The sequence below is a fragment of the Zophobas morio genome, unplaced genomic scaffold (assembly GCF_036711695.1).
Source record: "Zophobas morio isolate AGI-343-1 ecotype UQ-CSIRO unplaced genomic scaffold, CSIRO_AGI_Zmor_V1 ptg000134l, whole genome shotgun sequence".
In the NCBI taxonomy this organism is placed as follows: domain Eukaryota; kingdom Metazoa; phylum Arthropoda; class Insecta; order Coleoptera; family Tenebrionidae; genus Zophobas; species Zophobas morio.
This window is the reverse complement of record NW_026972239.1, coordinates 22,881-50,832: the sequence shown is the minus strand read 5'-3', so window position 1 is coordinate 50,832 and position 27,952 is coordinate 22,881. Positions and strand designations below refer to the sequence as shown.

At 35.8% G+C, this 27,952-nt stretch overlaps 4 protein-coding genes across 5 annotated transcripts; 1 reads left to right on the top strand and 3 right to left on the bottom strand.

Moving 5' to 3' along the window:
* Window positions 1-308: 308 nt before the first annotated feature.
* On the bottom strand, window positions 309-6,078 carry LOC135145253 (DENN domain-containing protein 5A-like). Its single transcript, XM_064077366.1, has 34 exons — window positions 6,020-6,078; window positions 5,868-5,932; window positions 5,732-5,815; window positions 5,537-5,612; window positions 5,383-5,480; window positions 5,005-5,136; window positions 4,859-4,952; window positions 4,563-4,673; window positions 4,460-4,508; window positions 4,292-4,409; window positions 4,114-4,227; window positions 3,941-4,050; window positions 3,806-3,888; window positions 3,686-3,748; window positions 3,576-3,629; window positions 3,388-3,523; window positions 3,213-3,229; window positions 3,088-3,154; window positions 2,947-3,024; window positions 2,759-2,894; window positions 2,632-2,698; window positions 2,470-2,580; window positions 2,224-2,413; window positions 1,948-2,102; window positions 1,779-1,887; window positions 1,608-1,690; window positions 1,445-1,536; window positions 1,313-1,383; window positions 1,164-1,257; window positions 1,008-1,051; window positions 858-950; window positions 671-803; window positions 513-616; window positions 309-429 (listed from the first exon to the last, which is right to left on the bottom strand). The coding sequence occupies exons 4-34, from the start codon at window positions 5,544-5,546 to the stop codon at window positions 309-311; spliced, it is 2,937 nt and encodes a 978-aa protein (XP_063933436.1). The 5' UTR covers window positions 5,547-5,612; window positions 5,732-5,815; window positions 5,868-5,932; window positions 6,020-6,078.
* Window positions 6,079-8,084: 2,006 nt separating this feature from the next.
* Window positions 8,085-11,823, top strand: LOC135145250 (exocyst complex component 1-like). 2 transcript variants are annotated; one of them, XM_064077361.1, is made up of 22 exons: window positions 8,085-8,139; window positions 8,202-8,349; window positions 8,437-8,549; window positions 8,631-8,753; window positions 8,808-8,889; window positions 8,939-9,087; window positions 9,142-9,267; window positions 9,332-9,433; window positions 9,498-9,642; window positions 9,697-9,806; window positions 9,860-10,000; window positions 10,055-10,148; window positions 10,204-10,232; window positions 10,288-10,395; window positions 10,455-10,559; window positions 10,610-10,690; window positions 10,745-11,002; window positions 11,070-11,178; window positions 11,237-11,316; window positions 11,368-11,487; window positions 11,568-11,674; window positions 11,735-11,823. In XM_064077361.1, the coding sequence occupies exons 2-22, from the start codon at window positions 8,220-8,222 to the stop codon at window positions 11,811-11,813; spliced, it is 2,391 nt and encodes a 796-aa protein (XP_063933431.1). In that variant the 5' UTR covers window positions 8,085-8,139; window positions 8,202-8,219; the 3' UTR covers window positions 11,814-11,823. The 2 variants fall into 2 exon arrangements, with proteins under 2 accessions (XP_063933431.1, XP_063933430.1); XM_064077360.1 differs by having other exon boundaries at window positions 11,544-11,674.
* A 54-nt stretch (window positions 11,824-11,877) lies between these two features.
* On the bottom strand, window positions 11,878-14,222 carry LOC135145252 (ruvB-like 1). Its single transcript, XM_064077365.1, has 12 exons — window positions 14,093-14,222; window positions 13,892-14,043; window positions 13,686-13,776; window positions 13,523-13,639; window positions 13,055-13,179; window positions 12,841-12,990; window positions 12,693-12,782; window positions 12,578-12,643; window positions 12,413-12,519; window positions 12,265-12,358; window positions 12,098-12,195; window positions 11,878-12,037 (listed from the first exon to the last, which is right to left on the bottom strand). Exons 1-12 carry the CDS (start codon window positions 14,220-14,222, stop codon window positions 11,878-11,880), a joined length of 1,380 nt encoding a protein of 459 aa, XP_063933435.1.
* An 8,378-nt stretch (window positions 14,223-22,600) lies between these two features.
* LOC135145236 (dynamin-1-like) lies at window positions 22,601-26,602 on the bottom strand. Its single transcript, XM_064077347.1, is given in 27 exon segments — window positions 22,601-22,651; window positions 22,712-22,777; window positions 22,831-22,930; window positions 22,982-23,080; window positions 23,132-23,212; window positions 23,260-23,314; window positions 23,374-23,468; window positions 23,532-23,653; window positions 23,712-23,766; window positions 23,827-23,916; window positions 23,983-24,067; window positions 24,131-24,288; window positions 24,337-24,482; window positions 24,540-24,600; window positions 24,654-24,745; window positions 24,799-24,862; window positions 24,923-24,998; window positions 25,055-25,140; window positions 25,204-25,287; window positions 25,337-25,467; window positions 25,524-25,614; window positions 25,670-25,782; window positions 25,844-25,904; window positions 25,906-25,994; window positions 26,059-26,169; window positions 26,324-26,380; window positions 26,456-26,602. Coding segments are annotated over 27 exon segments (2,352 nt in total). The 5' UTR covers window positions 26,526-26,602; the 3' UTR covers window positions 22,601-22,637.
* Between the last annotated feature and the right edge of the window lie 1,350 nt (window positions 26,603-27,952).

The following is a 27,952-nucleotide window of genomic DNA, read 5'->3' as shown; positions in this document are numbered from 1 at the left end:
GATTTCACTTTCGGCCTTTCGGTTTAATTTTTTAGTAGGATTAATTTACTGCTCTTGCTTGTTAACATTGTAAACATTCAAATACGTTATCTCACGTTTCCACTAAACCTATGTGTGTCGCATTCCGTTGGAAAACATTACTTTTACGAGCGTTGCTTAAGCGTAGGAATTACGCGTCGATGGTTTAGAATTTACATACCGCAAAATAAGAAAAGAAGAGTCTCTGTTTCAATTTCTAAATAAACTGCATAGAAGCAAGAAAAAGTTATACTTACCATCTCGTCAAGAGTAAATTGCAACACAAGAAGTTAAATAAATTCTTTTATTATATCAATTAAATCGGAAGGAACAAGGATATTTCGGTTGTCGAGCTTCCCGCAAGAATTTACTAAATCGTTACACATTGCTTTATCAAGCATTAAGCAATGGCTGGATTTTTTTTATAAGGTTTACAAAGCAACAATCAACTTTCTTTTAAAGGAAAAAGAAAATAAATTATAAACAAAGCTCACACTGATTGATCGTAATAATCAAATTTTTTAGGATCGCTTGTGATAATTATCAACCAGCAGCGAAGCCAATTTTTCTTTATGGAGTAGTAAATAGTCCAGGAAAACTGCAGTAGCAAAATTAAAACAAAAACGGCTAGAAAAAAATCTTTTTTTTTTACCAGACTGTAGCAGCAGTCCTTAGATTTGATTTCCGAAGAAGCGTTCAACAGAATTGAAAGCTTCTCCCAGCAAGCTTTAATCTCCGCATTATTCAAAATGCAGTTTTCAGGACTTAAAACACAAAGAAAGTTCCTCAGAGTTTATTTTTACTTACCATTCCCATGAAGATAAACTTTATTAATCTACCATAAATATAATTTTGAACGGAAAATGCCTCTGTTGGAAATGAGCCCCTGGGAAAGGCAGGTGTACAGAATGCTTACTAAAGAAGTCAAGAGACTATAATAAAAATAATTATAAATCGCAAAATTAGCCAGAAGAAGGAACAAAAATAACTTTTCAGAAAAAAGGGATTCGGCCCTCCACTCAAGTTCTTCGCTCTGTCTCAGGGTTTATTGAGAATAAGCATATATTATTAATATATTTAAGCAACTCGAAAGCTTTTCGCTTGCACACACTAGCTAGGAATATAATAAAGCCAGAGAGACAGACTCGGGAAGTTAGGTCCAGTAATTGGAAGACAGTAACATTGAGGTCCCGAAGATTAAGAAGGGCTTTCTGAAAAGAGGGCTTACGCTGTTCAGAACTTTTTATATATTTTTTATTTTGATTGCATATATTAAATTATATATTATAATTACATTTCATCTCTAGAGGATAACGTTACTTCGGCACTACTTGAGCGCTTATAAGAGCATACGTGCAAGGCCGTCTAAAGATTGAAAAAGAAAATGGATTACTTTAAAAGTTGCGGCACTATTACAATTTGTAACCTTACGACAATATGGAATATTTAACTTGCTGTATACCGAACTTTTCAAATCAAAGTCGGGGGATTTATAGCGCAGAGGAAAATCGGTTTTTCCTGGCCAATTATATTACTATTACAATATAGGACATACAGATAATAAAAAAAACAATTTATAATTGAAAAACCAGGAATCCACAAACGTCTAATTAAACCAGACTTCTGGAGATTAAAAGATGTTAAACGGAGTGGGATCCTTGCAATAACAAAGCTTGTGCAAAAAGTTATTAAGGCTGTCTTCAGAAAGAGAATACAAAAAATTGCAATATTTTGTTCTTCTGAATACTATAAGTACTAACCCTTCATTGTCCTTTACTTCATAAACTGCAGAGCGGAGACGTCTAGTGATTTTGCGGTCTCCCTCATCATCAGCAAGCCACTCTTTGTTTGGAAAATAATAGACTATCCCTACGCGTAGTGGTTATAGTCACGAGACTAAAGGACATCAACCTGTCTACCATTAAGCACCTGTAACCACGTGCTCTACATAGGCGTCCTCCAGGAACCAACCCGGAAAGGTGCCGCCGTTATTGTGGCCGATCAAAAGTCGCTTTATGGGACCGAGCCAAGGGGTGTGTATGATAAACTGACTCGTTTCCCCTCGCTTAAAGGATTTAGGAGCCCTAAATATAATTTGTGATGGCTAGGCATGCTTTACTACAGCTAAACTTATTCAACTTTATAATTTGTTATCTCCTTAAACTATCAATATATACAATGAAGCGGATGTTATTGAAAGAATACCTTTTTAACAGAAAAACTTCCGAACCTTTCCCGCCTTCCCCCTGAAGAGCACAGAAAACAGCGGCGGTCGTGGCGGCCGTCAATCCTCGGCCAGTAGTCACGTGTAGGCAGTACCATGAAGTCAAGTCACGAGCGTAGTACTTCTCACTAAAGCAGGAGCAGTCGCAGAGTCGAATGGTGCTAATAATTGCTGGGCAGAAATTAACGAAATTTCGGCCATTAAGGTAAAGTCTAAGGAAAACCTACCCATTAGTCTGTCCACTAAGTTTTTATCTAAAATCATAGCATGCGGTTCATAAAGCCCTTGTAAGAGCTCAATATTTAGAAGCAGCGTGTTCATATGGTTATGAAGAATGCCTGGAATATGGAAACTCGCGCATAAAGAAGGACTTAATGATAATAGACGACCTTTTTCTATACTGAGTTTCATAAACGCCCTTCCCCGCCCGATAAAAGAAGTGACTTCGTGCAAGGACTAATAAAAGTAGTGCACCGAAAACACGCTTCATAGTGAATAAATAATGGTGTAACGCACGCGTATTCTGCGGATATCTTCGTTAAGCTCGGTGGCGTGAGATAAAGAGCACTTCCACAGCAATTGGCCAAAAGTTGATTGGTCAAAGTCTCCGATCTTTCCGTGGTTGAATATATACTCTATTACGACGCAAAGCCTTTCATTGGAGGGTTTAGAAGACCACGTGGCCCCGTAGACACGAAGTTCACCTGACGATTCCATTCTGAACTTTCTTGTTAAAGCTCGCATACTCTTCTTCTGCAGGCAGGACACCTTTCGAGGTTGTACTGGTTATAAGTGAGCAAGGATAAGCCGGCGGAAAGTGCAACGAAAGGGTAAGCCTAGCAAACCGAGGCGAGTCGCAGAGCGAGGAGGACTCCTCGTGGCTTGTTTGAAAGCATGTGACGTAATCTAATTCTGAGAAGTGTATATAGAGAGTTGAAGAAGTATTTACCTTAAGTATTAAGGAGAAGACCTGAATTGGCTGGTGGGCTGAAAGCAACACGGCCGTTGACAAATGAAAATTGTAGTAAATAAAAGACTTTAAAAGATAATGAAAAAATATAAGCTTTCTGTACACGTGGAGAAAATGGTAGCGCGTGTCTACTTTATACTTGCGTCATTGATCAACATTTACAACAGTTAACTACCCGAAATGTTCAGGGTTCAGCGAAAGACTCGATGAAGAACTGACTGCGTCCGTCTCTATTTTGGTTGCATCACCGACTCTCCGGGAATTCTCAAGCCGTTCGTTATATGAAAAGCAAATATCGGCAATCACTGATTCTTTTAGGGAAAAGGGTAACTTCGTAGTTTTTAATAAATAAGAAGCCTTCACCTAAAAATTTAAACAATTCCTCCGCAGAAACACCAGAAAAGGATTCTGAAGGCTCTACAATATAAAAATGGGTGTTTAAAAAAAAATCAAAAGATTGTGATGACGATAACCTTGGCCATGTGGTTCTTCCTTGTGAGTGGACATGATTGAATGCTCTTGGTGCTTCTCATTGGCTGCAGTGCATTAAAACCAGAATGGTTAATTAAACTACGGTCAATAAACAGCAATACACAGAAAAAACGTGCAGGTCAAGTCCAGTATTTTAGTGAAGTTGATGTCGACAAAGTCGTTAACCCTGTCTGCCTGGCCCTCGCTGAACCAGTGAATCATCCCACGTGGTAGTAGTGCAAGGAAGAAGACTGTACCCAAAGAATGACGAATAGTATTGAGGATAGACGTTTGACTGTGTGCTGGGCTTCCCACAAGCACGCTTTTTCCGACTCGAGCGCAATGTGGTGCATGGCTGCAGCCTTTGCTGTGGAAACTTATTTTTAACCACAGCTGGGCACGAAACCTCCTGAACCATGAAAAGACCGACCTCTTTCTGCTTCACGAGCCCTTCAAAGTACTGTATACTCCACAGAGACGGATTGGCAGGGGACGCCTTTGAGGCCTGTCTCCTAGTATCCAGCCAATAGGCGAAAGACTGTGTCTGGCATGCACGAAAGAAGAAAAGCTTTCAGAGAGAACCAGTGCGAGTAAAGGTAATATTTAACTTTTAGAAACTTTTGCATAATTTCTGCGGTGTCTTTTCCGAGATCAGATAGAAATGAAACAGAATCAAACTTTAATTTTCCCTTTTCGCCACTGTTGTCCAGCAAGTAGCACTCGTAGCTGGTCAAAAAAAAATTTAAAATAAATAATAATAGTAGGGATTATTGTACCCGACAAAAAGAGAGGCGAATGCTTCCGCTAGTAAGGTGCGAATGCTTTCTGAGGTAGCAGAGTATAAGAATTCGAAAAACAACCAGAATAAAAATGCCGTACTTGTGGGGTCCGCGTTGGTTGTGGGCGTCAGTAGAAGTTGCTGTATATCCCGTGCGACGGACCGTAGTTCAGGAAAAACAGAGACGGACTTTTCATTTTTCACAATGGCTCCTTTTAGTTATAATATTAATAGATAATAAATAATACTAAAATGAATAGGAGTTTCTAACAAATTTTTTGTAAGTTAGCTTTAAAATCTAACAAGAAAAAAAAGGTATAATTTTCCTAACAATTACTATTAAAGTTAAACCCCCAAGCAAACATTTATAAAGAAATGAAATATCATAAACACTTGCCTCGATCAAGATCAACCACCACGACATCCTCGCAAAGTTTGTCGAAAGTGTCTGGCAATGTAGAAGCGACGCCCATAATAAATGGAACGGGAGCCTCATAAATTGTCGATCGGAGTAAAATGGTATAGAAGAGTTACTAAAATTACCTCCAGAAAGTAAAGCATCTTTTGAGGGAGTACAGGAACATAAGCGTGGCACCATCGAAAAGGATACATCGCTGCCAAGACTGATTCGCTAAAGATGCCAAGAAGCTCCATATCACTCGATAGTACTAGAAGCTTAACCATGAAGTCATTAATCCCGTAAGATACTGCAATTTTTTTTAAAAAAAATTTCTATGCTGGGGGTCGCGCTTTACTAGTAATTATTAGTAACTTTAAAATCTTGTTTAGGGTAATTTCAAAAGTAAAAAAAAATTGGCGTAGTAAATTAAGATTAATAAAAGATGTAGAAACTTGCTAAGTTTAAGTGATGAATAAAAAACTTAAACTACAACAAATAAACAGTTACTAATTAAGACTGACCCGCCCGTCCATCAAACAGCAGGAAAGAACTTTAATAAACATTTTCGGGGGAAGATGCCTAAAAACTGGAACTAGACTAAAGGTAAACAGAGGAAATTCTAAAAGGAAGTAAAAGTGATCAGCAGAGAGAATTTATATAAATATAACAAGGAACCATCTTCCATGTTGCAAAATGATATCGGAGTCGGAAAGTAAACAGTAACGACGCTTTTAAATTGAGAATAAGAGTCCTTAAAAAATAAAAGTTTAATATAAAAAGTTAGTAAGCACTCAATCAAACTCTGTAAGCAAAAGTTCAATAAAAATAAGCTTTTACGCTTGATAATTATTTTAAAGAAAAAAAGAAAACTTTAGAAAACAAAGAGCATATATAAGCCTCCAAAGAATATTCTCCGCCTTCAACTAGAATACTGTAAAGTTCTATTAAAACTCTCTAAAAATCACAAATATTATTTTATTATTACAAAATAAAATCATTTAGTTACTTTAGATTCTTCTACGAAAGGCAAAGGTGACAGAAGACACAGGGCACGTTCAATGTATGCTTTTTCTATTAATAAAGATGTAAAAATAGTTTTTCCAAAAGTGGAGAGTTATACAAATAACAACAAACGCTTCTTGTGCGTTGAAATTTTACCATCAGGAGCTTTACTATTATGTTCTTTAGCAAAGTTTTCTAAAGCTTTTATTTCTTTATCTTCTAAAAGAACCAAATATTTTATAACTGTACCTAATAGATTGATTAATGAGAAAGCTATGAAACTAAGATAAGGAAGAAATTTGATAAGACAACCATAAATAAAGACACCGGTTTCCTGAGTCAAGGTAAAACTATAAAGAGAGTATGACTTTTTTACTTCTTCAGAAAACTGTTTATAGATAAATATAATAACAATAACAATTAACTAACAATAATTTAACTCGCTTGAAAAGGACGGAGACTCCATAAGGAAAACAAAAATGTTGGATGAGATCAACGAAATGTAAGCCCTTCTTTGATAAATTAATATTTTTTATGACCTATAGTCAATAATTTTAGTTCTAAATGATTAAAAAAAAAATTTAAAGAGGTTTCTACAAAAATAAATTGATAAGACTCCCCTCGGGTTTAAAATTTAAAGAGTCTTGACAACATATCTTGGTGTCTTCCACAAGATCAGGAATGGAATCAGCTGTTATTTCTGAATTTACGCCGCATAAGTATAAGCTTGTATATAGATTTCCCTCCATAGTAAAGGTATCCTTTAGGTAGGCACTTAAACTACAGGAGATTCACTTTTACGGCAACAGTTTTGCAATTATTTAAGTTGAGTTGAACTGTGGCTTCTACTATCTTTTCTTACTATGATTCTCAGTGCTGAATGGCATAGACGCCTCACTATGCTGGCTTTTGATAGTTGAAGGCAGTACTTTGTCCAATTCGGAATTGACTGAAGGAGATTTGATATAACCCAGAGTTCTGTTTGACCACAGTATTTATATTTTACAATTTTCGTTTAAACCAACCCCCTTATCGTCCCTTGGGGGTAGACAACCTCCGGAGCATCAAGCGGCTACAGTGCAGGAAAATTCTCCCGGCTTTTTAGAAAAAGCTAATAGAACCTCTGATCTTTTTCTAAAAATTTTTTTGGCGTTGCCAATAATATAACTATTTATTTTTAACTATTTGTCAAGATTTCCCCTACCCAAATAATGTTATTTTATTTAAAGTTAATTTCCTTAACGTTAGGCTTAGTGGCGAACGCTTTGTTATTCTAAAGTGATGAACTTTACTTGACTAAAGGAAGGAAAATCTCTATATACTAGTATTTATAAAAAGTAGGTCCCGTCCTTTGATCAGAAAGCGGGATTTTTTAAGGTGATTCGCCACACAATGCCGTACGGTTATAGTTTTAGCCCGATATTACTCTGCTAGTTATCAATTCTTTGTGAGTCATGATATCTGAAAAGGTGAACTCTATTTGTATGCACTCTTACTTCGACCTTTTCTAAAACAAAAATACAGCTTAAGTGTTGAAAGTTTTTATGATACCTTATCGTTAGATATCAGTGCCAAAAAAAAAAAATAATAATTAAGGATGAAAGCAAAGTCCACAGTTTATTGCGCGAATATAATTTATTCACAGGGTTGATAAAAAAAGAAGGGGTGAAAGGGTATTAGATAAAGTTTAAAGGGAGTTGTAATAATTAATGACTAAAGACTATAACTTCTAAGTTCATGGCGCTGTTTTTTCTTTAACTTTGACCTAAACTTATTAAATATACATTAGCGCACTTAGGTTTTGTACAGTGTTTCGAGTTGAAAAAGAAGTGTTAAGTCAAACCACTTCAGCCTTTTTCTAAGCGTATCGCCGAGAATGGTTTTAACGCAATTTGAAGAAAATATAACTGATGTATTAACTAATACCCTTGATGACCTTTTATTATGAACACAAACAACCTAGACATCTGTTAAGCATAACTTAACAAAGGCTAACATGCTCGTAAAAATTAGCTGACGTCCTTTCTGCTTTGCTGTTCTACGAAATTCGTAGCCTTCCAAGGAAGACTACCCTTCTTTACCCTCCCAGACAATAAGAGTAATACAAATGTAAAGTAGTTTAAATTATAGCAACCTACAATTGTGGTTTTAGTACGGTGTAAATAAATATAATATTAAATAATAAATTCTATTTTGCACAAAAAATTTTTATATTTTACTTTAAATTAACACAATTAATCAACTGTGAACTTGAGCCTATATTAAAATTTAAAAGGGTTGTTTGTGTTAACCAACTTTTTTAACTCTATGTGCAGTGTTTAAGGTTTTAATATAATAGAGCAAATATTACTCTAATATGGACCAGGTGGAGTATAGATTAAAAACTGATTTTTCTAGCAAAGCGGGTGTAAATCTTCTCCTGAGTATATCAGCTTTATATGCCTCAGATGATGAAGAAAATTGCAAAGTATATTTTTGTGTATGTCGTAAGTTTCTTTTATCATTTCGTAATTGGATATTATACAAGTTACGTTATTTTTTTAATAAAAGCTGACAACAATCTTTAACACTAGTAAAAGAATCCTCCTTGTTCTTATTTAACGTTGACACTGTCACCTTCGCAATAGTTAAAACTATACACTTAGACCGCTATCTAATCATTGTCCTTGACGAAAACCCAACCCAAGTAAGTGTATTGATAAAGCTCAAATTTAGCTCCTTTATATCATTAGTTCTTTATTTACTTTTTATAATAAAACGTGGTTAGAAATCCTTCAACATCAATGGAGAGGAAAATCTTGAGTTTTCTCTTCAGTTAGATGACGAAGTACACCACTGGGCAGCTACTGAGTATAGGGCCAAGTTAAATTTTATAAAAGGCTTTGTAATGGTTAATAACATTCGCTTATTAAAGGAACTTTAATAGTTACTTTAAAAAAATTAGAATAGCAACATTTACTTGAAAGTTCCTGTTTCTTTAGCCCATTCTGAATATAAAACTCTAAAGGAGAGAAGTGAAGCGCTGGGTTATCTATTTTTAAAAGTACATATTTGCTTTTACGTACAACCAACTAGGTTCAGGAGCTGAGCCTGAAACTTATGAGGAGCTCTCTGCTCAAGAGGGTACCGATGCAGAATTCACCATTGGCTCTGACGCTACTATTTTTGAAAATTATGAGCTGTCCTCCTCAAATCTTAAACTCAACAGAGATACTTTGGAGTTGGTAAAAAAAGAGTAAAATTTACTTTCAAAGACATTTTTAAAAAAATTACTTTAGGAAGTTGTTGAAATCCTGCTGCAATCAGAATCTCAAACTTCGTTGATGAACCAATATTTTGACGATCTTTTATTCCAAATTGACCGTTTAGATTTACAATTGAAATTATATAACAGTTATCTCAAGGTTTAAATATTGTTAATAACGTAACACATAACTTTTTAACTTTTTGTGCAACATAATATCAAAGGACGCCCGAAGAGATATACAAAAGCTGTCTAAGCGCGATATTCTTAGTGAAATCCAAACTAGGAACTATAAGAGTTTACACTTAGAACTCTCCAATCTTGTTGTAAGTTTGGCGTCATCTAGTGTCCGGCCTTTTTCTTTTAAGCAAAGTGAACTCCGTTCTCTAGGATGCCCTCAATCCCAACGAAATCCAGCAGAAGTACGCACTTCTAGCGGAGGGGCACAGCGCTCTTGACAACGAGCAGGGTAGCTTGCAGTGCCTGGAGGCCATACGTAAGCTGTCAGCGGCTGTCCGTTTGTCCCTTCAGTCAGGTCGGCTGTGTCAGCTGTACTTCCTCTGTACAAGCCACGCCTGACTGCTAGCAGGGATGGGAAACATTCAGGTCGTGGAAGACAGCATAAAAAAACTTCGCGAAAAGGAAATGGCTTTTCTCGATCTTTTCAAACAGAAAATAGTGGGACTAGTGGATAAGATGGTCCCGTTTTCTAATTTGTTCTCTTTGCTATATATTATATTATTTCCTTATAGGAGCAAACAGCCTCCGGAAAAGTAGAACATTACACTCTTCCCGTCCACGAAAACTCCTACAATTTACTGCTTCCCTTTTCTGATTTTTTTTCCATGTGGCTTAGAGAGTCCCACGAAAAAACTTATTACTGGCTAATAAAAGTAAGTCATTGCTTTCACAGACCGCGCAATAAACTAATATTGACCTCGTGTCAGTATTACGAGTCGGCCGCGGCGGGTATCTACCAAGCAGAGCTGCGTCAATGCACCAACAATCTCTTCGAAGCTTTCCACTCCATACGCTGCGATGGTACTCGTTCAGAAACCTTGTATTGAACGCTTTACTCTCCTCTTCCCTTCTACAGACGCCTCCGAGTGGAAAAAATTCAATGAGGTGAGCTCACATCAACTCTGAACGTACACTTCGTCGACAACATGTGTTACTGCAGGCCTTTGCTCACATTCTCAGGGAGTATAATAAAGTGATTGACGAAGAGATAAAGTTCTGCAGAGCGTTTTTTGGCCTCCACGTGTCGAGCGAGAGTTCTGATAAATATGTTAGTTACTTGTATTACGTCGTGGTAGTCGTTAGGCCGAAGTTGTCGAACCCATACAGCTGAGACAACTGTTGCGGGGGATCCTCTTTAAAGAAATAGAAACCAACTTGAACACCATATTAGAATTCGGGAGCGCGAGAGACCAGATGATATGTATCCAAATGGTAGTTACACGCCAGACGCAATACCCACCCGCTTATGATGCTGTGCGCAGGAACGAGTCGTGCATGAGATCATGGAAAAGGACAAGCTCAGCCAGCAAAACTTTTTTTCAGAGCAGCTGGCAAAGTTTAAAGTTAATAATTTCCTGTGAGGTCTTCGAGTCTCCTGTTTACAAAAGCATCTTCAGGTTGCATTGAAGCACGAGTTTGACCGAGTGGTATTAGAAAAGACTGCCGAAATACCCCAAAGGGGCGCAAGAAAAGACCCAAAGCGCAAGGATAACGTCTTCTCCTTTTGTTTACAGTTCGAGCCTTTTTTGCTTCGCGTCAAAAAGGCCCTGGAAAAGGCGTCCTCGATAACCGGCGAGTGCAGTACGGCATTCGTGAAAGAGCCTGTCGTAACGTACTGTCGCGCAGTATTTGACGCCGTTGAACGCTGCGCGCAGGTTTTTTTTTTTTTCAGATTATAGGAGCTGTTTGATCCTGCCTGCTCTGTATTCTCCTTTATACCAGGAAATCAAATCCAAGGAGGTGTGTTTGTTTGAAAACTACTACCATCTCTGGTCTTCTCTAACGACCGTCAAGCTGGAATTCATAGAAAACTTCCGCACAGAGGCCCAAGGTATCTGCTGTCTGCACCCCACCATTCCCTGCCTCTCACTAATTGTCTATAATCGCAGCAAAATACAAACAGCATATTCAGCTTTACATCACTATGATATTAGAAATGCCCATGGAAAAAGTTGGTAAATTCATGGCGGTGAGTAACCTTTGACTTGCTTATAAAAATTATTAACGCGCTCGATCGCAGGGCATCAAGCGTAGTCTCGACATGGGCGTTTCGGAGACTGAAATTGTTTTTCAAACGGAATACAGCAAACAAAACCTGAAAAAGCTCGTTGAGTCCTACCCGTCTTCATTGGTTAAAAAAGTGTGTAAAGTTGAAAAAATCGCGCATCCGCCAGATTAGAAGATTTTCCTCTACAGCAACTCGCCACTGTATATAAAAAGGTTGAGCGAGACTTCAACGCGGAAAGCAGTTTGTTCCATATGGTGTGGCGGCTTCTCTTCGACGAATTGGTCCAGCAGTTCAAGTTCTACCGGTCTACCATAGAAAGGTAAACGAATCATTCAATACGCCGTCACTACTAGCAACAGAATCGCTCCGCTTTTATAAGATGCTATCAAGGGCTGGGAGTGGACTTCGATTTCGGGATCGAGGACTTGTACAGAATGCTCGGCGAGGTGGGAAAGTAAAAATAAAATGTGTACAACAACAAACGTAATAAACATTCAAGTTTGAGTAATATAAAAGATATCTTTAATGCATAAAAGAACTATCATGGCATGCAAGAAATTGTCCAGATCGTTTAGCATTCCAAAAGACGTCGCGTAACTCATCAACCTCAGAAACTGTAATGCTCTCCTTTTTGTATACCTGCCTGAGGACGTTAGCAGGTGTCATCAACTGTACAGCGTATCTGAGCCAAACAAATAGCAGTGATATTTCAAACAGTGCAACAGGAAAAAAAAAAGGGGACCTCAAAGTCGTCTGGCAGGCAATTTCTCCCAGTCGCACGATGGCCTGGTCCTCGATGGAAAGCCCCTCAATCTGGGCCCGAATCCTTATAATGCCCACCTACTCCCCCCCCCAAAGTTGCCCAGTAAGCATGAGGAGAAAGCTAACGGACTCAAAAGAGCTGTACACCATTTCCTGGGGGGAATAAGGAAGTGTTTTTATTATCAGCAGTCTGTCCAGCAAGTCCGAAGGGACGCCGTGTGGAGCCACGGTCTCAGTGTCTCTGTAACAGCGTTCCTTAGGGAAAAGGTGGTGTAAGCGGGCAAAGCTAAGGCACCTGACCATACACTCTCCCCGATTAGTGGCTAAAATAACTATAGGAGCAATAGTGGACTCCAGCGCCCGGTGAAGATACGTGAAGCATTCAATGTCTAGCATGTGCACCTAAAAAAAAGGGTCTAGGTAAACGCTTCAGCCCTCGCAACGTTTTTTTGCCCGTTACCTCGTCAATGAACAGGACTCCCGGAACTAATTCGGCGATTCCCTGTTCAATGTACCCATCCACAACCTGATGAAACGTTAAAAACGGGCCCAGAGAGCGGTCTTAACAGTGCAACCTTGTTTATTTCATTTCGTAGTTTGTCAGTAATTTCGGTCTTTTTGGGCTTAAGAAGTTGAGATATCATCGACATAATATCATTCCCGCCCTAAAAACGTTCAACCGAAACCTGATCTCGATTAAACATTGAAATAAAAGCAAAGTACCTGCGGTCTAGCGTTCGCAACATCGAGATCGTGCAAGGTAACGTCTTGAATGACCTCACGCTTCTTGTGTACCTCACCCCTCGGCAGGGGGACATACTCCTCTGCCTCAAGATCGTACTCCCCTGAATATGCGTCGCACCGCCCAACGCGCTACAGAAAACGATAGTGTCGATCCACTGGTTATTTTCTAGGCTAAAAAAAAGAGAAATCTCACCTTTACAGCGCCTGAATTAGATTCAATATAGATCACATCCCCTACAGAAATTTTTTCTTTTTGTAAACTTTCATAAATGGCGGGATCCAACTTTAATTGCTTGACGCCTTTTACAGTCTTTAAGCCTAAAAAGTAAAAAATTGAGTCATATATAGAACACAAAAATGGAAAAAGAATCCCATAAACTAGAAATAGAAAAGAAAAGTGTAGTCAATAAATAACCCGATTTAAAGAGTACAAAACATATAAAACGCACTGTTTAAAAAAATTATCGGTTATATATAAAAAAGGTTAACCAAGCAAATGGCGTGATCGCTCACAAAAAAAAACCTCTTAAAAATTATGTTTTCTATTAAGGTAAACTTTACTGTGCTGTTTACAGAACCCACTCAAATGCAAATAAGCTTCGTAAACCAACAAGATCACCAGAATTTATTTAAACTTAAAATAAAAAAAACTTGTAGATACCAATAATGACATGAGAAATAATTTTGGTAAAGCCTCCCAAAGAATTCTCCGTTTCCTCCGGTGTCAATTCTGTTAACTCTCCTTCGTATACTTCCTTGGTTTCCTTAATGCGCAGCCCTTGTAAAAGTCAGATGTACATAAACTAAATTATAAGAAGATATACCAATAGAGCGCCTAAAGTTTTCCATTAAAACTTCAGTTTTTTTAATTTCAGATGAGTAAACCTCAGAACCAACCATGGGACAAAAAGGCACCTATGATAAAGGTTTCAAAATATAATTTATAATCAAATGTAAAGCAAAAATTACTATTTCATATTAAATCTTATAAGGTTACACGCCTGTAAAAGTAGAAAGACCGTAGAAAGACCTTAGGGCCCAACTCTTGAGCTATGGCTAAAGCTATAGCAGTTTTCCCGGTGCCAGGCGGCCCAGCCAGCAAGACCGCCCTCCCTGACATCTTTTTGTTTTTTATTAAGTCAACGACAACGCCGGCTGCTTCCCGAGCGGATTCTTGACCAACTAAAAAAAAAGTTCAAGGAGTGTATCATAAATACCTAACTATAATTACCTAATCCACAAGGCTTGGTTGCACTGGTGGCAACGAAATTTTCATCGAGGCCTAAACCTTTAATATGGCTGTGAGCAGCAACGCGCTCAGATCGAATAGTGCTGTTAATGCTTTCTATTTTCATCACCATAACTTTTTTAAAAAATACCTAGAGTTATTAATTTTCTATAAAAAACTATTACTAACATGAATACTTTGTTTACAAAGCTAGCACATGTGATGTTCTCTGCCCTCTTGTGCCCTTTTCCCTTTCTGCTCTATTAAATATTGGGAGGGGGGACGTGTTTTTCTACATATATATTTTTGTTAGCGCCTCATTTCTAGCTAAAGAAAGTTGCTAGGTGCATATATTTACACTGGCCGTAAGTTTATAATAAACGTAGTGTAATCACAACTACTATTTATACTCCCTTAAATTGGGGATATAGATTTCTGAATCTTTTTTATAAATTGCCTTAAGTAAAAGTTTTATAAAATTTTGGACTATATATGATTACGTATTTTAGCATAGCTATTTTATTTAAGTCAGATACTACACTAAGTCGTATTTAATAATATAAATTTTAAAAGGAGGGAATAGTACGAATTTTATTATCAATGAAAATAGGTATTTGAGGCGCCCTATTAACAGGTCTAAAATATAAATTAACAACGCAGAAATTTATTAATTTAAAATATTTTGCATAACCAACCATAAAGAAATTATGATATCACCTTCTTAAAGGGCATTTTATATAAATGAAGTAGTGAACTTAAGATAAAATTTGATTACTGAAATACTTTAGAAAAATGTTCATATTAAAAATTTAAAAATTAAATTTAAAAAATATGGTTAGCAAGGATCTCATTTCTTATAACCCTACAGTAGTCGCACCTCTTATTTAGACATTAGTATTCGCAGCAGGTCTCTCAGACCCCTTGGGTTTTAAATTTTTTACTTTTATATCAAATATAAATTCCTTTAATTTTCGAACATTTGTTGTTTATTAAGATATTAGGATACGGGTCACACTAAATTTTAACTTCTATCTATTTTGAAAATTAAGAAAACAAAATCAGAATGCAGTGAATACTTTTCATGACATCGTCTTACATTTTAATTTTTTTCCAAATATGTTAATCGCCATGTGCTACTGCTGAAAAAATAAAAATAGTTTTAAAGGTAAAAAAAATAAAATTATCAAAAGCAGTTTGTTTAGGGGGTTATCTCACTTGACTAAACATTACCTAATTTTTTGCAACAATCGTTACAAATAACAAAGGAATGTTCTAAACACAAGTATATTAAATATTTTGCGCGATACTTGTTTTTCGCTTTTCACCCCTTGCGCTTAAAGCAGTTTCCTCTATGGTTGTCTCTTCTTGAATCTCTTCCGGTTTTTGAATACCTAAAGTTTCATTCCTAGCAGTTATTTTTCGCGGAATATATTTGTTTACTGCCCGCTATCTCAAATTTTCGTCAATAAGTGCAAATGAGATTTTCCAAAGATTAAGTTTTACTTCTTTCATTTAAAATTTGTACCAGCCACGTTCAGAGTACTGAAGAATACTACCATTGGCCGCGCCTTGTGTTACGGATGCAATTATACAAAGCACATAATTTGTCGACCATATCTACACCTCCCTTGGTTTGATTGTAGCTTGTTACTATCTCAGGTTTCTTTTTTCTCCAGTGTTCTTATCAATGCTGTCAGTTTCATGCAAACTTGGTAATAAAACCACAAACTTGCTTTTTTTGGGGATGTACGAACTGGTGTGGGTTCAGTTCGAAATCCAAACACACGACGGATTTTACCATTGAGAAATAATCAAGGTATTTCCTATTTATTCTTTCTGACTGTACCCAGAATAGTTAGTAGAAGTTCAGTAACATGACATTAACTAATTTAACACTGGTAACTAATTATCTATAGTAATGTTACTTCGTCTATCTGAACATAACGCAAACGCAAAAGACGAACTTGTTCTGCTTCATAACTCCACATAATTTTCTACAAAAAAACTATACAAAAGTTTTACATTTTTACCTCATAAACTAATTTTAAAAATAAAACAATAGTTACACAATAACGCTGTTAGTAGCCGCAGGGTGCCTCTCAGAATTTTAGTGCTGCTAACCCCGAAGTAAATACATAACTGATGCGAATTATCATGCTAAGAGAGTACTTTATAGGAAGGTGTCGAAAACGCCTAGCGTGATATCCAATGACTACCGAGATATATCTGGATTTAGAGTTTCCAGATTTGTGAGACCCCTACGACTACTGTAAGGTTAACGGATTTTCTGGTGCTCGATCGATTTTAGTTGTCCACAAGCGCAAGTATAATTATTATCTTCACGTGTTTCCTTCACTTTCAATTTAAACACCCAACCTAGCTTTCAACCGTCACGGCAAGAGTGCGCCGTCGCACAACTTGTAGGAAAGTTCTTCCGCTAATAGGCGATTAGCGTGTCCAGCTCTCCATTCGGAGAGGGCGACAGCATCATTTATAAAGAGTGTGGTCATCAGCTCAATCCGTAGTTTATGATGAAGTGCGCACAAACCACGGCGCGTTTGTTAAAAGGCGCAGCAGTTTGTTTTGTTCGAAGTTGAAGCGAGGTTGTTGCCTGTCATAATCGACTGAATGCACAACCAATAAAGCTTTCGCTTATTGCACAACAAAAGTTTACTTTTGCTGCATAATAGAGGATGTAGCATCGGGGTCGCAGCCTTGATCCTCGTCCCCACGTAATTTACCTGAGTACACCACCGAATTTCCATTTCGTTAATAGTTTGTCGGCAGCGCATGGTGTTTCTTTGTTATAAGAAGCACCTTGCTCTTTTCTGCGTTAAAAGAGAGATTCCATTAAGAACCCCAGCTAGCAAGCGTCGAGATAAAATTGTGGGTGCTGACATAGTAAAATGAGTGAATTTGGCGATAAATAAATCGTAGTATCATTCGACCTATATGGCGACCCGCGTGTGAGGGTGGGCTGGCCGAAGAATGTCGCTCACATAAGGCGCGAATAACAGCGTTGATAGAAGAGAGCCTTGTGGGACCCTCGCTGTGAGGTAGTGAGGCGATGGCAGTGCAGCGCCTACTCGCAAGTTTAAGACCAAAATTCTCGATGGCTGTAACAAGAAACAACTAACAACAAAACAAAAAACACTACACAATTTTTTTAAATCAAATAATATTACATCAAATAGTTAAAAAAATCACAACCTAAAAAAAAACTCATAAATTTATACAATGAAAAGACGATCATGAAATGTAAATGGTTTCTAATAAACATAAACTAAAGACTACCGAATTACAATAATTACAAAAACAAAATATAACAAAACAGAAACCTCCAATTAAAATTTTTCGCAGGATAATCCAATGAGTAATCAGTACGTTAACCAATATAAAACAAAACGGCTAAATTTTTTTTCAAACAGGGAAGCATTAACTTGATCCCATTTTTTTTTATTTTAATATAAATTAGACAAGGTAAAACTTAAAGAAATTAATCCTGTCAAAAATAAATTAATTTTACAAACATAGAATGATTTTTTAACCTTTCTTAAAGGTAAAATAAGGTGAGAAAACTGAGCAATAAAGATCGTTGTTTTAAGACCCTTTATATTTTGTTAGGCCGCGAGGTTTCTCTAGGGCATGTAGGATGCTTGACGTAACCTCGACCCCATTCAAAAATATAAATTTTCACGGAACTGGTTTATTAGAGCCAGTACTTACCACAACATACTAATTGGGCAGGCACCTTGTTAGTACACTGTGTGTCAAAACATATCTGGTCTAGAAGAAGGGGGATATGGCTAATATTATAGTTTATTTTTTATAGCTTAATATATATTTTTTAATGATGTAATGATATTAAAATTTAACTATTTTATTACATGTAATATTGTTATTACTTTGCTATTACGCCTTTATTATATATACTATATAACTGTGATGATAATGCGCATACGTTCCACTCATTGATGGCGCAACGGGTCTTAGGGAAGTTGTGGCTTCCCCACCACCTAGCTTGTAGAGGGAAAGTAGATTGAGCAACAATTAATTATAAATCACGCCTATAGCAAGCCAATACTTGGGGCTCTCTACTGCCACCTTTTATTATTCTCCCTAGATGCATGCGATTTCCCCTCCCCTACCAACAAAGCCTTCCTAGTCTTTACGCTGCTGCTACCCCCATATATTGTAATTCGAAATCAACTGCATTAGTTTTGAATACGCGCTGGCCTATCTTTATAAGCTTGAAAAAGGGTTTGCAAAGTGAAAAATTACGATAAACTTTACCCAACGCATGCGATTATCGTCTTAAGAAAAAGGAAAAAGGGAAAAATTAAACCCCTCGCAAACATTCTATCCCTTGATGCAACTAAGAACAATACCTTGCGATATTATTGACTAGCCTTAACTGGAAGCCTCATATTAATTAGGTTGAAAAAATTAAAAAAAAATATAACTTTTGCAAAGGAAGCTGTTTCAATCTTGAAAATAAACTCCACATATATGAAGGAATTATCGGACCAATTATTATTTGTTACCCATCTATCTCATGGCCTTACTGCTCGTTTTAATAAACAATTTAAAAAAAGAATGACTAAATAATAAAAGATTACGAGAAAACAATGAATCTTCACCATATATTTTTTTTAGATACAAAATATCTAGACTGAATGTCAATCAATAATTAAAACACATGTACGCATTTTGAAGCAAAGAAAGCTCTAGTTAGTTTGGTTGCGTACAGCTAGGAATACATATAATAATCTTAGAGAGGCCCCCACTCGCGTTCCCTTGAGTTGACTGTAGCGCCTATGACAATTCAATTGATATAAAAATGGTTAGCAAGTTTACTAAACTACTATGCGACTGCACCAGAAGACGAGAACTAGAGGAACCCTGCGTGTGGTTCATAATAATGATACTAACTAATTATTGGCGCGTGTAGTCATACAAAGGTCATTAACTAAATATGGTACTTGTGCGCAACTAAGTTCCCTACGTGCACGTACGCCAGACACAGTTAATATAATAAAAATTGCTAAAAAGAAGTGTCTATACTAAATGGATATAATATTATTTATTTAGGTATCAAATCTTAACGCACACCTAGAGATGTTTGTGATATCAGTTAAATTTTAATTTTACTTTCCATTTTCATGTAACCAAGTCATGACCATTTTTAGATTAATGTAACTATTAATTTAGCGTTTTCTTTTTGGCGTGGTAGTATGTCTAATACTAAATTCAAGCGTCTTTAAAATGAAATTTGAAAAAATCTGTACTGGCATTAGCTTTAGTAAATAAAGAGTTACTATTTACCTTAGAACTGGTACGAACTTATATATAGATTTTGTAAACTCTGGGATTGGACAAACTTTTTTCAGTAGGGTTTTTTATATAATTTAAATTATACATAATCCACTAAGTCGCGGCACGTTAAATATACGTTCATACCTATTCAAACCCGAAATTTACAGAACATTTATACATGTTCGCACATTAAACGTCTACATAAGTGGTATTTTGCTACTTGTTACGTGACCTGTAATCATGAATACTTTGACGTACTATAAAGAATTTTGTCATAAGCCTATGTATTTATTCATCAAAGATTAATACTACCTTTATGAAATTCAAGTGTAATATATAATCAGATAAAAAAAACTCAAACTTAAAAAATTAGTATAATTTTAATAAAATTGTAATATTGAAAACCTTCAATAGTGTTCAAGTTATAATAAATTTCAAAATTATAAATATATAAGAACTATTAGAGTTATTCAAGGATTCTTGGCGCTCCTAAAAAATAGTTTTAGCTTTTTTTTATAAATTTAAATAAATTTTATCTGTTGACCTAAGTTACAGTTGTTGTAACGCATCAGAAGGTAAATCACTTGTATGGAGATGACTGAGCTCTGTATATAAGAATAATATTTACAGATAAATAAATGTATGCAACTTTATTGAAAATGAAACAAAAAAAAGGTAAAAAGGTATGGTAGAACAAACAAGATCACAGACTAGAAAAAACACAAACCGACAGATCAAACGAAATTAAAAGACTAGGACACAGAACCCCTTAGCAAAAAAAGGGCGCCAGGCCACGTAGAATATAAAAATATCTAGGGTTTCTCCTCGAGAGAGTTAAACAGTGTATATAATTGTGAATGGTTGACTAAAAATGGCTAACTTATGTCCGCTACTTTGAGTTACTACTAGGGAGGGACGAGGCCGGTCTTACAATTATTGCTGCCCGAATGAATTTAAAAATAATAAAAGTTCCTGTACTTCTATCAAAGTTACAACTATTACTTAGACTTTTCTCAGCTTAAAATAAACCTATTCGGGTTTACTCAAGTTCGTCCAAGCCCATTGTAAAAGCTATTTCATCGATAATTATTAACTTTTAATACCCTTAAAGATAGGGTTCGAGGGAAGTATAAAGACAGGTTTTCCTTTTGTTTTAAGTTATTTAACTTTACGAAGAGAATTAGAATGAAAAGTGAAAAGTTTTATTTACCTAACCATATTGATAGGATTGTAACATGGATAAAGGCGCATAAAATTCAGATCTGTTAGTCAAATATTTCTTAGATATACTAAGGAATTGCAAAGGACACATTTAGGTCTTATACCACATCGAAAGTTAGAGAATTAGGGCTAATAAAGGTTACCTTGGCCTAACAAGTCTTGTTACCTTAAAAAATTGTTATTTCATAGTTTAAATATTAATTAATATTTGTATTAACCCTTTAAATTATCAACTATATAAAATAACTAAATTCTTGGGGGTGGCGTGAACCAATTAAGAGCAGCTAAATTTAATTTTTTTAAAAAATGACGCCCTCCAGAAGGAGGCTAGCAATCATTAACACAAGAAATTGTAAAGGTACCAGTTACCATTAAAAAGAGATGTGTTAATAAGGGCTATCGTGGTGTCCTTGTTGATAGTTTTTATGAAAAAGTATCAAGGGGTTTACGGGAAAAACAGTAAGACACAAAACCCATGTGTTGTTAACAAAAACTTATAAAGATAAAAGTTCTTAAGATTAAAGGTCTACTGATGTTATATTAGAAGTTGGAAATTTAGGACTGATATTTAACGTACTTACACATTATTTACCTCATATTTAGAATTAATTTAATTTATTTAAGACAGCTTTAATATGCATTTAAAAACAAATTTTTGTAAAATTGTTTTCTTAAAACTTTTTATAAATTTAATAAGTAAAGGTTTGAAGAAACTTAGTTTAGCTTTCACCGAAGTTAATGTAACTACCTCATTAAGTAATCGTTGAATAATGCAAGGTAGAGAATTCTAAATTAACGTTTGAAAAGCATGCGTGGTTAAAAAGATCTAATCTATTATCAAAATTCATTGCAATCAGATTGGTTAGAGCATCACTCTAAAAACGAGGTAAGAAATTATTTGACTTAAAAATGTTTATATTTTGTTTTAAAAAAATCACATTTCTTATTAACACGTTCATAAAAGAGGCTCTTATGCAAGCTACTCTCATCATTATAATTTCTTTAAAAACCCTTTGGGCTGAAACATTTTGTGACTCAGATAAAGTAGGACAAATATTCTGCATACAAGATAAGCAAGATGAGGATGAATGTGGTGTACAAGAATATTTCATATGCTTAAATGATGGGGAATTAAGCGATATTTTGATTGTAGATGATCCCTCAAAGGCCTGCCTTATGGGAAAAATTATAGAGGTTTCAATCGAATGTAGGATAGACTATGAATACGAAGAGTTAGTACATAACAGTCAGCCTACAGAAAGCATTTTACCACAACCGATTCCAGATGAAATTTTAAAAATTAATAACTATAATGACGATTTATTAATACATGAGGGGACTATAAAAGAAGAGAAGAAGAAAAAAGGGCTTATTACAAAAAAATCTCCAAAGTTTACTTCAGCAACTCCACCAAGACCTAGCACAAGGCTCGATGAATATTTTGACCGTACTTCTCCACCCACTTTTAATTTACCGAGTAAGGGAAGTAAAATGGCAATTGCAAAGGAGAACTCAGTACGTGCGAATGGTGATAACATTTATTTCATATTAACAGCCTTGGGTGTAGCAATTGTAATAATGACTTCTATAATTCTATGGAGACGAAACCGGGCCATTAAGAAACGTTCTTGTAGCTACAAACGATATTCAAAAGAGCATTCCATAACTGACCTCCGAACAAATAATACATATAAGCCGGAAACAACCAATTATTACAATCAGCTGTATAGCAATATTTAATTTATACGCAACAAAGAGTGGTAGGGCGGCCCAATAAAAGCTAATGAATACCAATGTTGTAGACATTATTTGATGCTTTAATGAGAAGCTGTGCTCTACCTCCATTTTTAAAACTCTAAATTGTATATGGTTTATGGTAAAACTTTGTGTACCAAACTAGTAACGATAATAAATATATATTATAAGCAATAATAATTAATATTTATTTATAGATATTAAGAATTTGCTATTTTTCTTGATAACCGAATTTTTAATAATTAAAAGTAATTCATTAGGAGGCATAACCTTGAGAAAGGAAAAGTAGGTTTAGTTAAAGTAGTTATTATAATAATAATAGAAAAAAACTTGTCGTAGCGGTTCGTGGTCTTTGAGGGACCGCTGGTTTATTAAAATGAGCAGAAGAATTGGGTTCTAAATTTAAGGTAAGAAACAAAATGGTGTATTACTGAGTAACAGCAGTGTACCCTGAACCAATCGAGAAAGAATATCATTTTCATCGGGGATGGGGGGCGGCACAGACTCGTATTTTGTGTTTATTTTAATTTCAGAGATAATGGCCATGGCCTAAATACCCAAGTTAAAACAATATAAATGCTCTACAACAATTAACATTACCTCTCTAGCTAGTTGAAGCGAGGCAAATTCTTTTTCCCGTTGCTCCTTTTTCTCTGTACTCTCTTGAAGTAGAACTTTAGCCGAATTTCCTTCGAGCAGCTGGTAACTTACACTTACTTTGTTGACTTAAATGGCTAAAAAGCAACTTACTTTGTCCAGTAGAGCCTCAAAACGGTCCTTTAAAGTTACAACCATTTGATACATAATAATTTTGGGGATTTGGTCCTTCACCTGTAGCGATTGTAAAGAACTAATTACATTGTTACTAATTAGGTTACCGAATTAGTAACGATGTTTGCATATGAGTCCACCAAATTGCGAATGACCTCAACTCTGAGTCAAGCAGATGCAATGATACCAAAGACTATTTAGGAACGTCAAGAAGGCGATACTGTTTTTCCATAAGAGGGGAAAGCTCTTTTAGACGAAGATCGTCATTAGAGTCATCTGATTTGCACGGGAGCACGCCAGCCCTTAAAAATGCCGCCTAACGCCGTATAAATAAAGCTTCCATGACCATAATGAAAAAATGCCAGAGGAGAACGAACACCTTCCAACCATCGAGGTCGCTAGCCGCTTTGCATGATAAAATTAGTGAACTTCGGTCGCTTGTTCTCTGCTCACCATCTCGTTTAAAAAGCTCAATTTCATTTTTGCGGTGAGAATGAGAGTCTTTAAAGAAAGTTTGTCAACAGAACAGAAAAAATAATACATTAAAGACTAACTTGACCTGAGTCCCGAATTTTAAAACCCTTTAGTCTTAGTGTTTCTACAGGTTTTACATCCTATTTAGCATGAACTTCTCAAGTGCAAAGTAGGGCTGTGTATTTACTTATATACGCTACCGCTTCCTTTTTATACCAAGAAACGTGGTTGCTAGTTAGCACAAACCAAAACTGATTCTTAATCAAACCCGAAGACAAGGTCAGGAAACCCTGAAAATTACAAAGCAACTTGCGGTTAACGCCAGGTACCAAAAACAGACGACTGAGAGCATTTACCCGTCGCAAAATAACATTAGCCGATGTACATTTTAAGTCTGCGGAATTATCGTAGGGATCAGTAGTTTCAGCAACCTGGGTGGCTCTAACCAAGTACAAGAAGAACTGTAGAACACACAACGGTGTTTTAGTTTCTTAAACTACGCACTCTTTAAAGCCGATGAAGTCAGGATGATTAGTGTTAATATAGGCGGTTTCATTACTAAAAAATATCTTAATTTGTTCTACAGCTTTTTCGTGTTCGGCTCTAAGAAGAGAAAGCACAGCATCCTCAAGAGCGTCTCTAAACACAGGATAGTGCAAAAACTGTTGCGCTTTATAATTCTTTGATTAAAAAAAAAAAGACGGAGCGACCGCTTCAGAGGTGCTGTGAAAAGCCTCGATCAACTCATCCAAAACCTCATCTGCACATTTTATACAGGGATCTAAAAAGTGTGAGATTTGTCTTTGGAGAGAAACCGTAAAGGCCTGATCGGGCGTGAAAACTCCGCTGTGAACGCCTTTTTTACGTTTTTAGATATACCCAGTGTCGAATCTACAACTGTGAGAGAATTTACCTTTAACGTTAAGTACTGCAGTGGCAATTTCTTTGCGGAGCTGGTGTTCATCGTACTCGCGCTGCGCTTTAAAAAATAGATAGTGGATGCTCCGCAGCTATGTAAATTCACAACCTTGCTAAGCTCGTAGGTCAGACGATCGCTAAGTATACCGTTTATATTTGCTCCTTCAGATAATTCCGAAAAACATGTTATGTCCGGCCCGCCTAATTTTTTTATGTCGCAGCGTAAAAAGTTAGAGCGAAGTGATGCTGTAAACCGAGAATCCGAGAAAAGAAGTCTAAGGAAAACTTGTTAAGCATTTTCATTAGCCGGACCGTAGGCTTTTCGTTATAGTTTTTAAAAGTTTAAGTTACTTATTTAATTTAGATTTCCACTAGTACCTCCGAAGCCGAGAACATTAAGCCTTTATATTGCTCGCATTCTTCCTCGAGTTTCTCTATCTCGTCCTCTAGCGCTCTGAAGTTTTAAAAAAAGTAAATCACAGGGTTTATAAAGTTTTATACATGGGAGACTTTTTAAGGTCGGGCAGCGAATCGCGAATGTGGTTTGTAAGTTGCTGATTTAAAACGCACTGAAGGCGTTTTGTACCCACGTTGTTCTAACAAAAAGGAATTTTTTTTTTGGCTTGAAAGAAAAGTGGCGATAGCGACATAAGATGAACCAAATCGCGATAAGCCGGGTGAGCTCTGAAAAAAGCCATTTCGGCCTCCAGAGCGGCTTGGATGCCTTTTTTGCCATCAATTTCCTAAAAAAACGATGGGCACTCTCAGAAGAGCTCAGGCTGTTAGAACAACCTTTTGACTACGATTGACGACCCCGACGTACCCTCTTCGCAGAGGTAAAAACTGGTTGGTGAGAATCTCTCTTGCGTCTGTTCCTTGATCCATCAAGTCTAATTTGGTCAGAACACCGATAGTTCTAAGTCCTTTGGTAATTAAAAAAAATAATTCTGCTTAAAGTAAAACAATATCACTTATAAACCTTGAGGGTCTACTAATTTCGCCATCTTAAGAGCGTCAGAGTTAGCTAAATCTATATTTGCCGGCGATACTGCTAATATTAAGCAGTTTTCCTGGTGAATTCCTTTGTAGATAATAGAATCCACAAAACTTTTTAAATAATTAAACTTTAGTAATAAAATCCATGATCATATCGTTAATCTGCTTCTCAATATCGCGAGGCTGCCCCCCTATAGCTACTTTAGTCAAACCGGGCAAGTCAATAAGAGTCAAATTCAGTACTACAGAAAAGAAAATATTAAATTTACAAAGAGGCCTCCAAAAGGATGGTTCAATGCTAACCATTAGGCGAGTATATCGAAAGGTTAATTGGTAAAGGCGAGATATTTTTGTTTTTCCCTGTAAACTCGGTCGGTTTCTGCTTCAATCTCCTTTCTAATGTCTTCAAAGTTGTAATATTTCTTCTCTTTAGTATGAAGAAACTTGCCATACTCTAAAAAGGGTATTCATACTTTAATTATTAAGAAAAGGTTATGAAAATATTAAACAAGGGAAACCTTCTCCACTTTGATAGTACATTTGTAAGATCAAAGGCCGCCTGGTACAAATCCCAGCGCCTCGAGGAAGAAAATCCTTACCTACAAAGCTTTCTAAAACGGAAGATTTTCCTAAATTAAATTAATATAAAAATCTTCAAAAAATTTATAGTTAGTAGACATGTACTAAATTTTTGACTACTAGAACTTATAAGGCGAGTCATAGGAGCATTATGATAAAAGTAGAATTGCCATAAAAAATAAATAAAAACTTAAAGTTATAAACCTGCACTTTGGCCTCCAACTACGGCTATCTGAGGTAAGTTAATCGGACAAGGTCTTCCTATCGACAAAAGGTGTTTACTTGTAAAATTTAAAGTACTAGTAACAATTCTACTTTAAAACTATTTTAACCAACCTAAACGGGAAAAAACATCGTGTAACTTATTAACTACAGGGATAAGATCTTGTAGGCCGCGGTTGTTCATTATCTCCTCAGGTACAGCACAAAGTATAATACGCCTTAAAAAACAGTTAATGAAGATGCTATATCTTCAGGAGGAACCACTACTGTTTCTACCAATTAGAAGTCACAAAATTTATTTAGAGGTTATTTATATCCCTGAAGGCTCGTATTCCTCTTTGTCAAACGTTAACGATAAGTTTAGCATAATTCGTTAGGCGCACTACAATATATTTTTTAAGAAAAATATGCTAAAAACTTAAGGTATTTTGGAATTTAAAGCAATAATAATCTGGTTTAATAAATATAAACTTGCAATAAACACCGGGGTTTCTTACACAAATATTCACTTATAGACTAGTTCATATTACAAACTTTTTATCTTTGAAACCTAATTTTTTTTATAGCTGGATAATATTATTTTAGCTGAATCTTTTAATTGTCCTTTTTTATTTAACATTATAACTGATTTTACCGGCTTTTTCATTTTATTCTCCATATATTGAAAACTCGTCTAAAGGTTTATTTCGTAAAGAATTTTAAAACGCCGTAAGCTTCGAAGTTTTAGCACTATTTGCTCTGATTGATTTTGGTTGTACTTCTTGTTATTTAATTAAACTACTCAGGTTTAATTTATTATTAAAAAATTTTTTTAGAACCTTATAGTGTGACAGGTTGTATTAAAAATAACAAAATTTCTCCCATTAAAAAAATTTTACACTTGTTTTTCAACTGTTATTCAAATTATTTTTTAAGTTGTAAATCATATTCTATTTGTAAATGAATACAAGTTAATAGCAAACTTCTGAATTTTTTTTTTCAGGTTAGCGTAGCCTAATTTAACTAAAAGCTTAATTTCTAGATATAGGTTTATAACTTTTAGATATTACGCTTTCCACGGAAAATTAACTATACAAGCTTTGAGGTGCACTTCTACTAAAGCGTTTAGTCAACTTTTTTCTTTGGTTTCTAATTTTCCATATAAATCTTCAATAAAAGTTTCATATCTAAAGTTTGGACAACTTCGTTGACAATTTTTAATCAAAAGTCTGTTACCTTATTTTATAGTTTCACATATTTTTCTAGGGCTCAGCTTAAATTTTTAAAGTTTAAATGACCCTCTTCTTTTCTCATAGCTCTCAAATGAAAATTTTTTGTACTACTTTGTTTACGAGGCAATTCTAGGAATTTTTTCGACAAAACTTAGTCAAGTAACACGATTGCCCACGCAGAAGGATGGCAGAATAAAAGGGGCTTATTCTTAAAGCTTATGCGTCGCATCCTTTTAACTCACCACTAAATATACACGCCGTAAGGGTTATGAGTAGCGTTGGGTATTTCTTCGGAATAAGACGTGTTGCTCTCCGTTGCTAAGTTATTAGTACTTAGGACTTAATACCTAAATAAAATTTTAACGCCAGGTTGTCGTTCACTTTTTGGGTAAATCTAACA

Excerpts from the sequence above, each read along its gene's own strand:
- LOC135145250 (XM_064077360.1), top strand. The coding sequence starts at position 8,220 with ATGGACCAGGTGGAGTATAGATTAAAAACTGATTTTTCTAGCAAAGCG. Across the intron at positions 8,350-8,436 it reads AGTATATTTTTGTGTATGTC|TAAAAGAATCCTCCTTGTTC; the intron begins GTAAGTTTCTTT and ends CTTTAACACTAG. Across the intron at positions 9,643-9,696 it reads CCGTTTGTCCCTTCAGTCAG|GGATGGGAAACATTCAGGTC; the intron begins GTCGGCTGTGTC and ends GACTGCTAGCAG.
- LOC135145253 (XM_064077366.1), bottom strand. Across the intron at positions 5,137-5,382 it reads GCTGTTTGATGGACGGGCGG|CTTCTAGTACTATCGAGTGA; the intron begins GTCAGTCTTAAT and ends TTCATGGTTAAG. Across the intron at positions 804-857 it reads CGTTCAAAATTATATTTATG|GAACTTTCTTTGTGTTTTAA; the intron begins GTAGATTAATAA and ends ATAAACTCTGAG.
- LOC135145252 (XM_064077365.1), bottom strand. The coding sequence starts at position 14,222 with ATGGTGATGAAAATAGAAAGCATTAACAGCACTATTCGATCTGAGCGC. Across the intron at positions 14,044-14,092 it reads AACCAAGCCTTGTGGATTAG|TTGGTCAAGAATCCGCTCGG; the intron begins GTAATTATAGTT and ends CTTTTTTTTTAG. Across the intron at positions 13,777-13,891 it reads CTCAAGAGTTGGGCCCTAAG|GTGCCTTTTTGTCCCATGGT; the intron begins GTCTTTCTACGG and ends CCTTTATCATAG.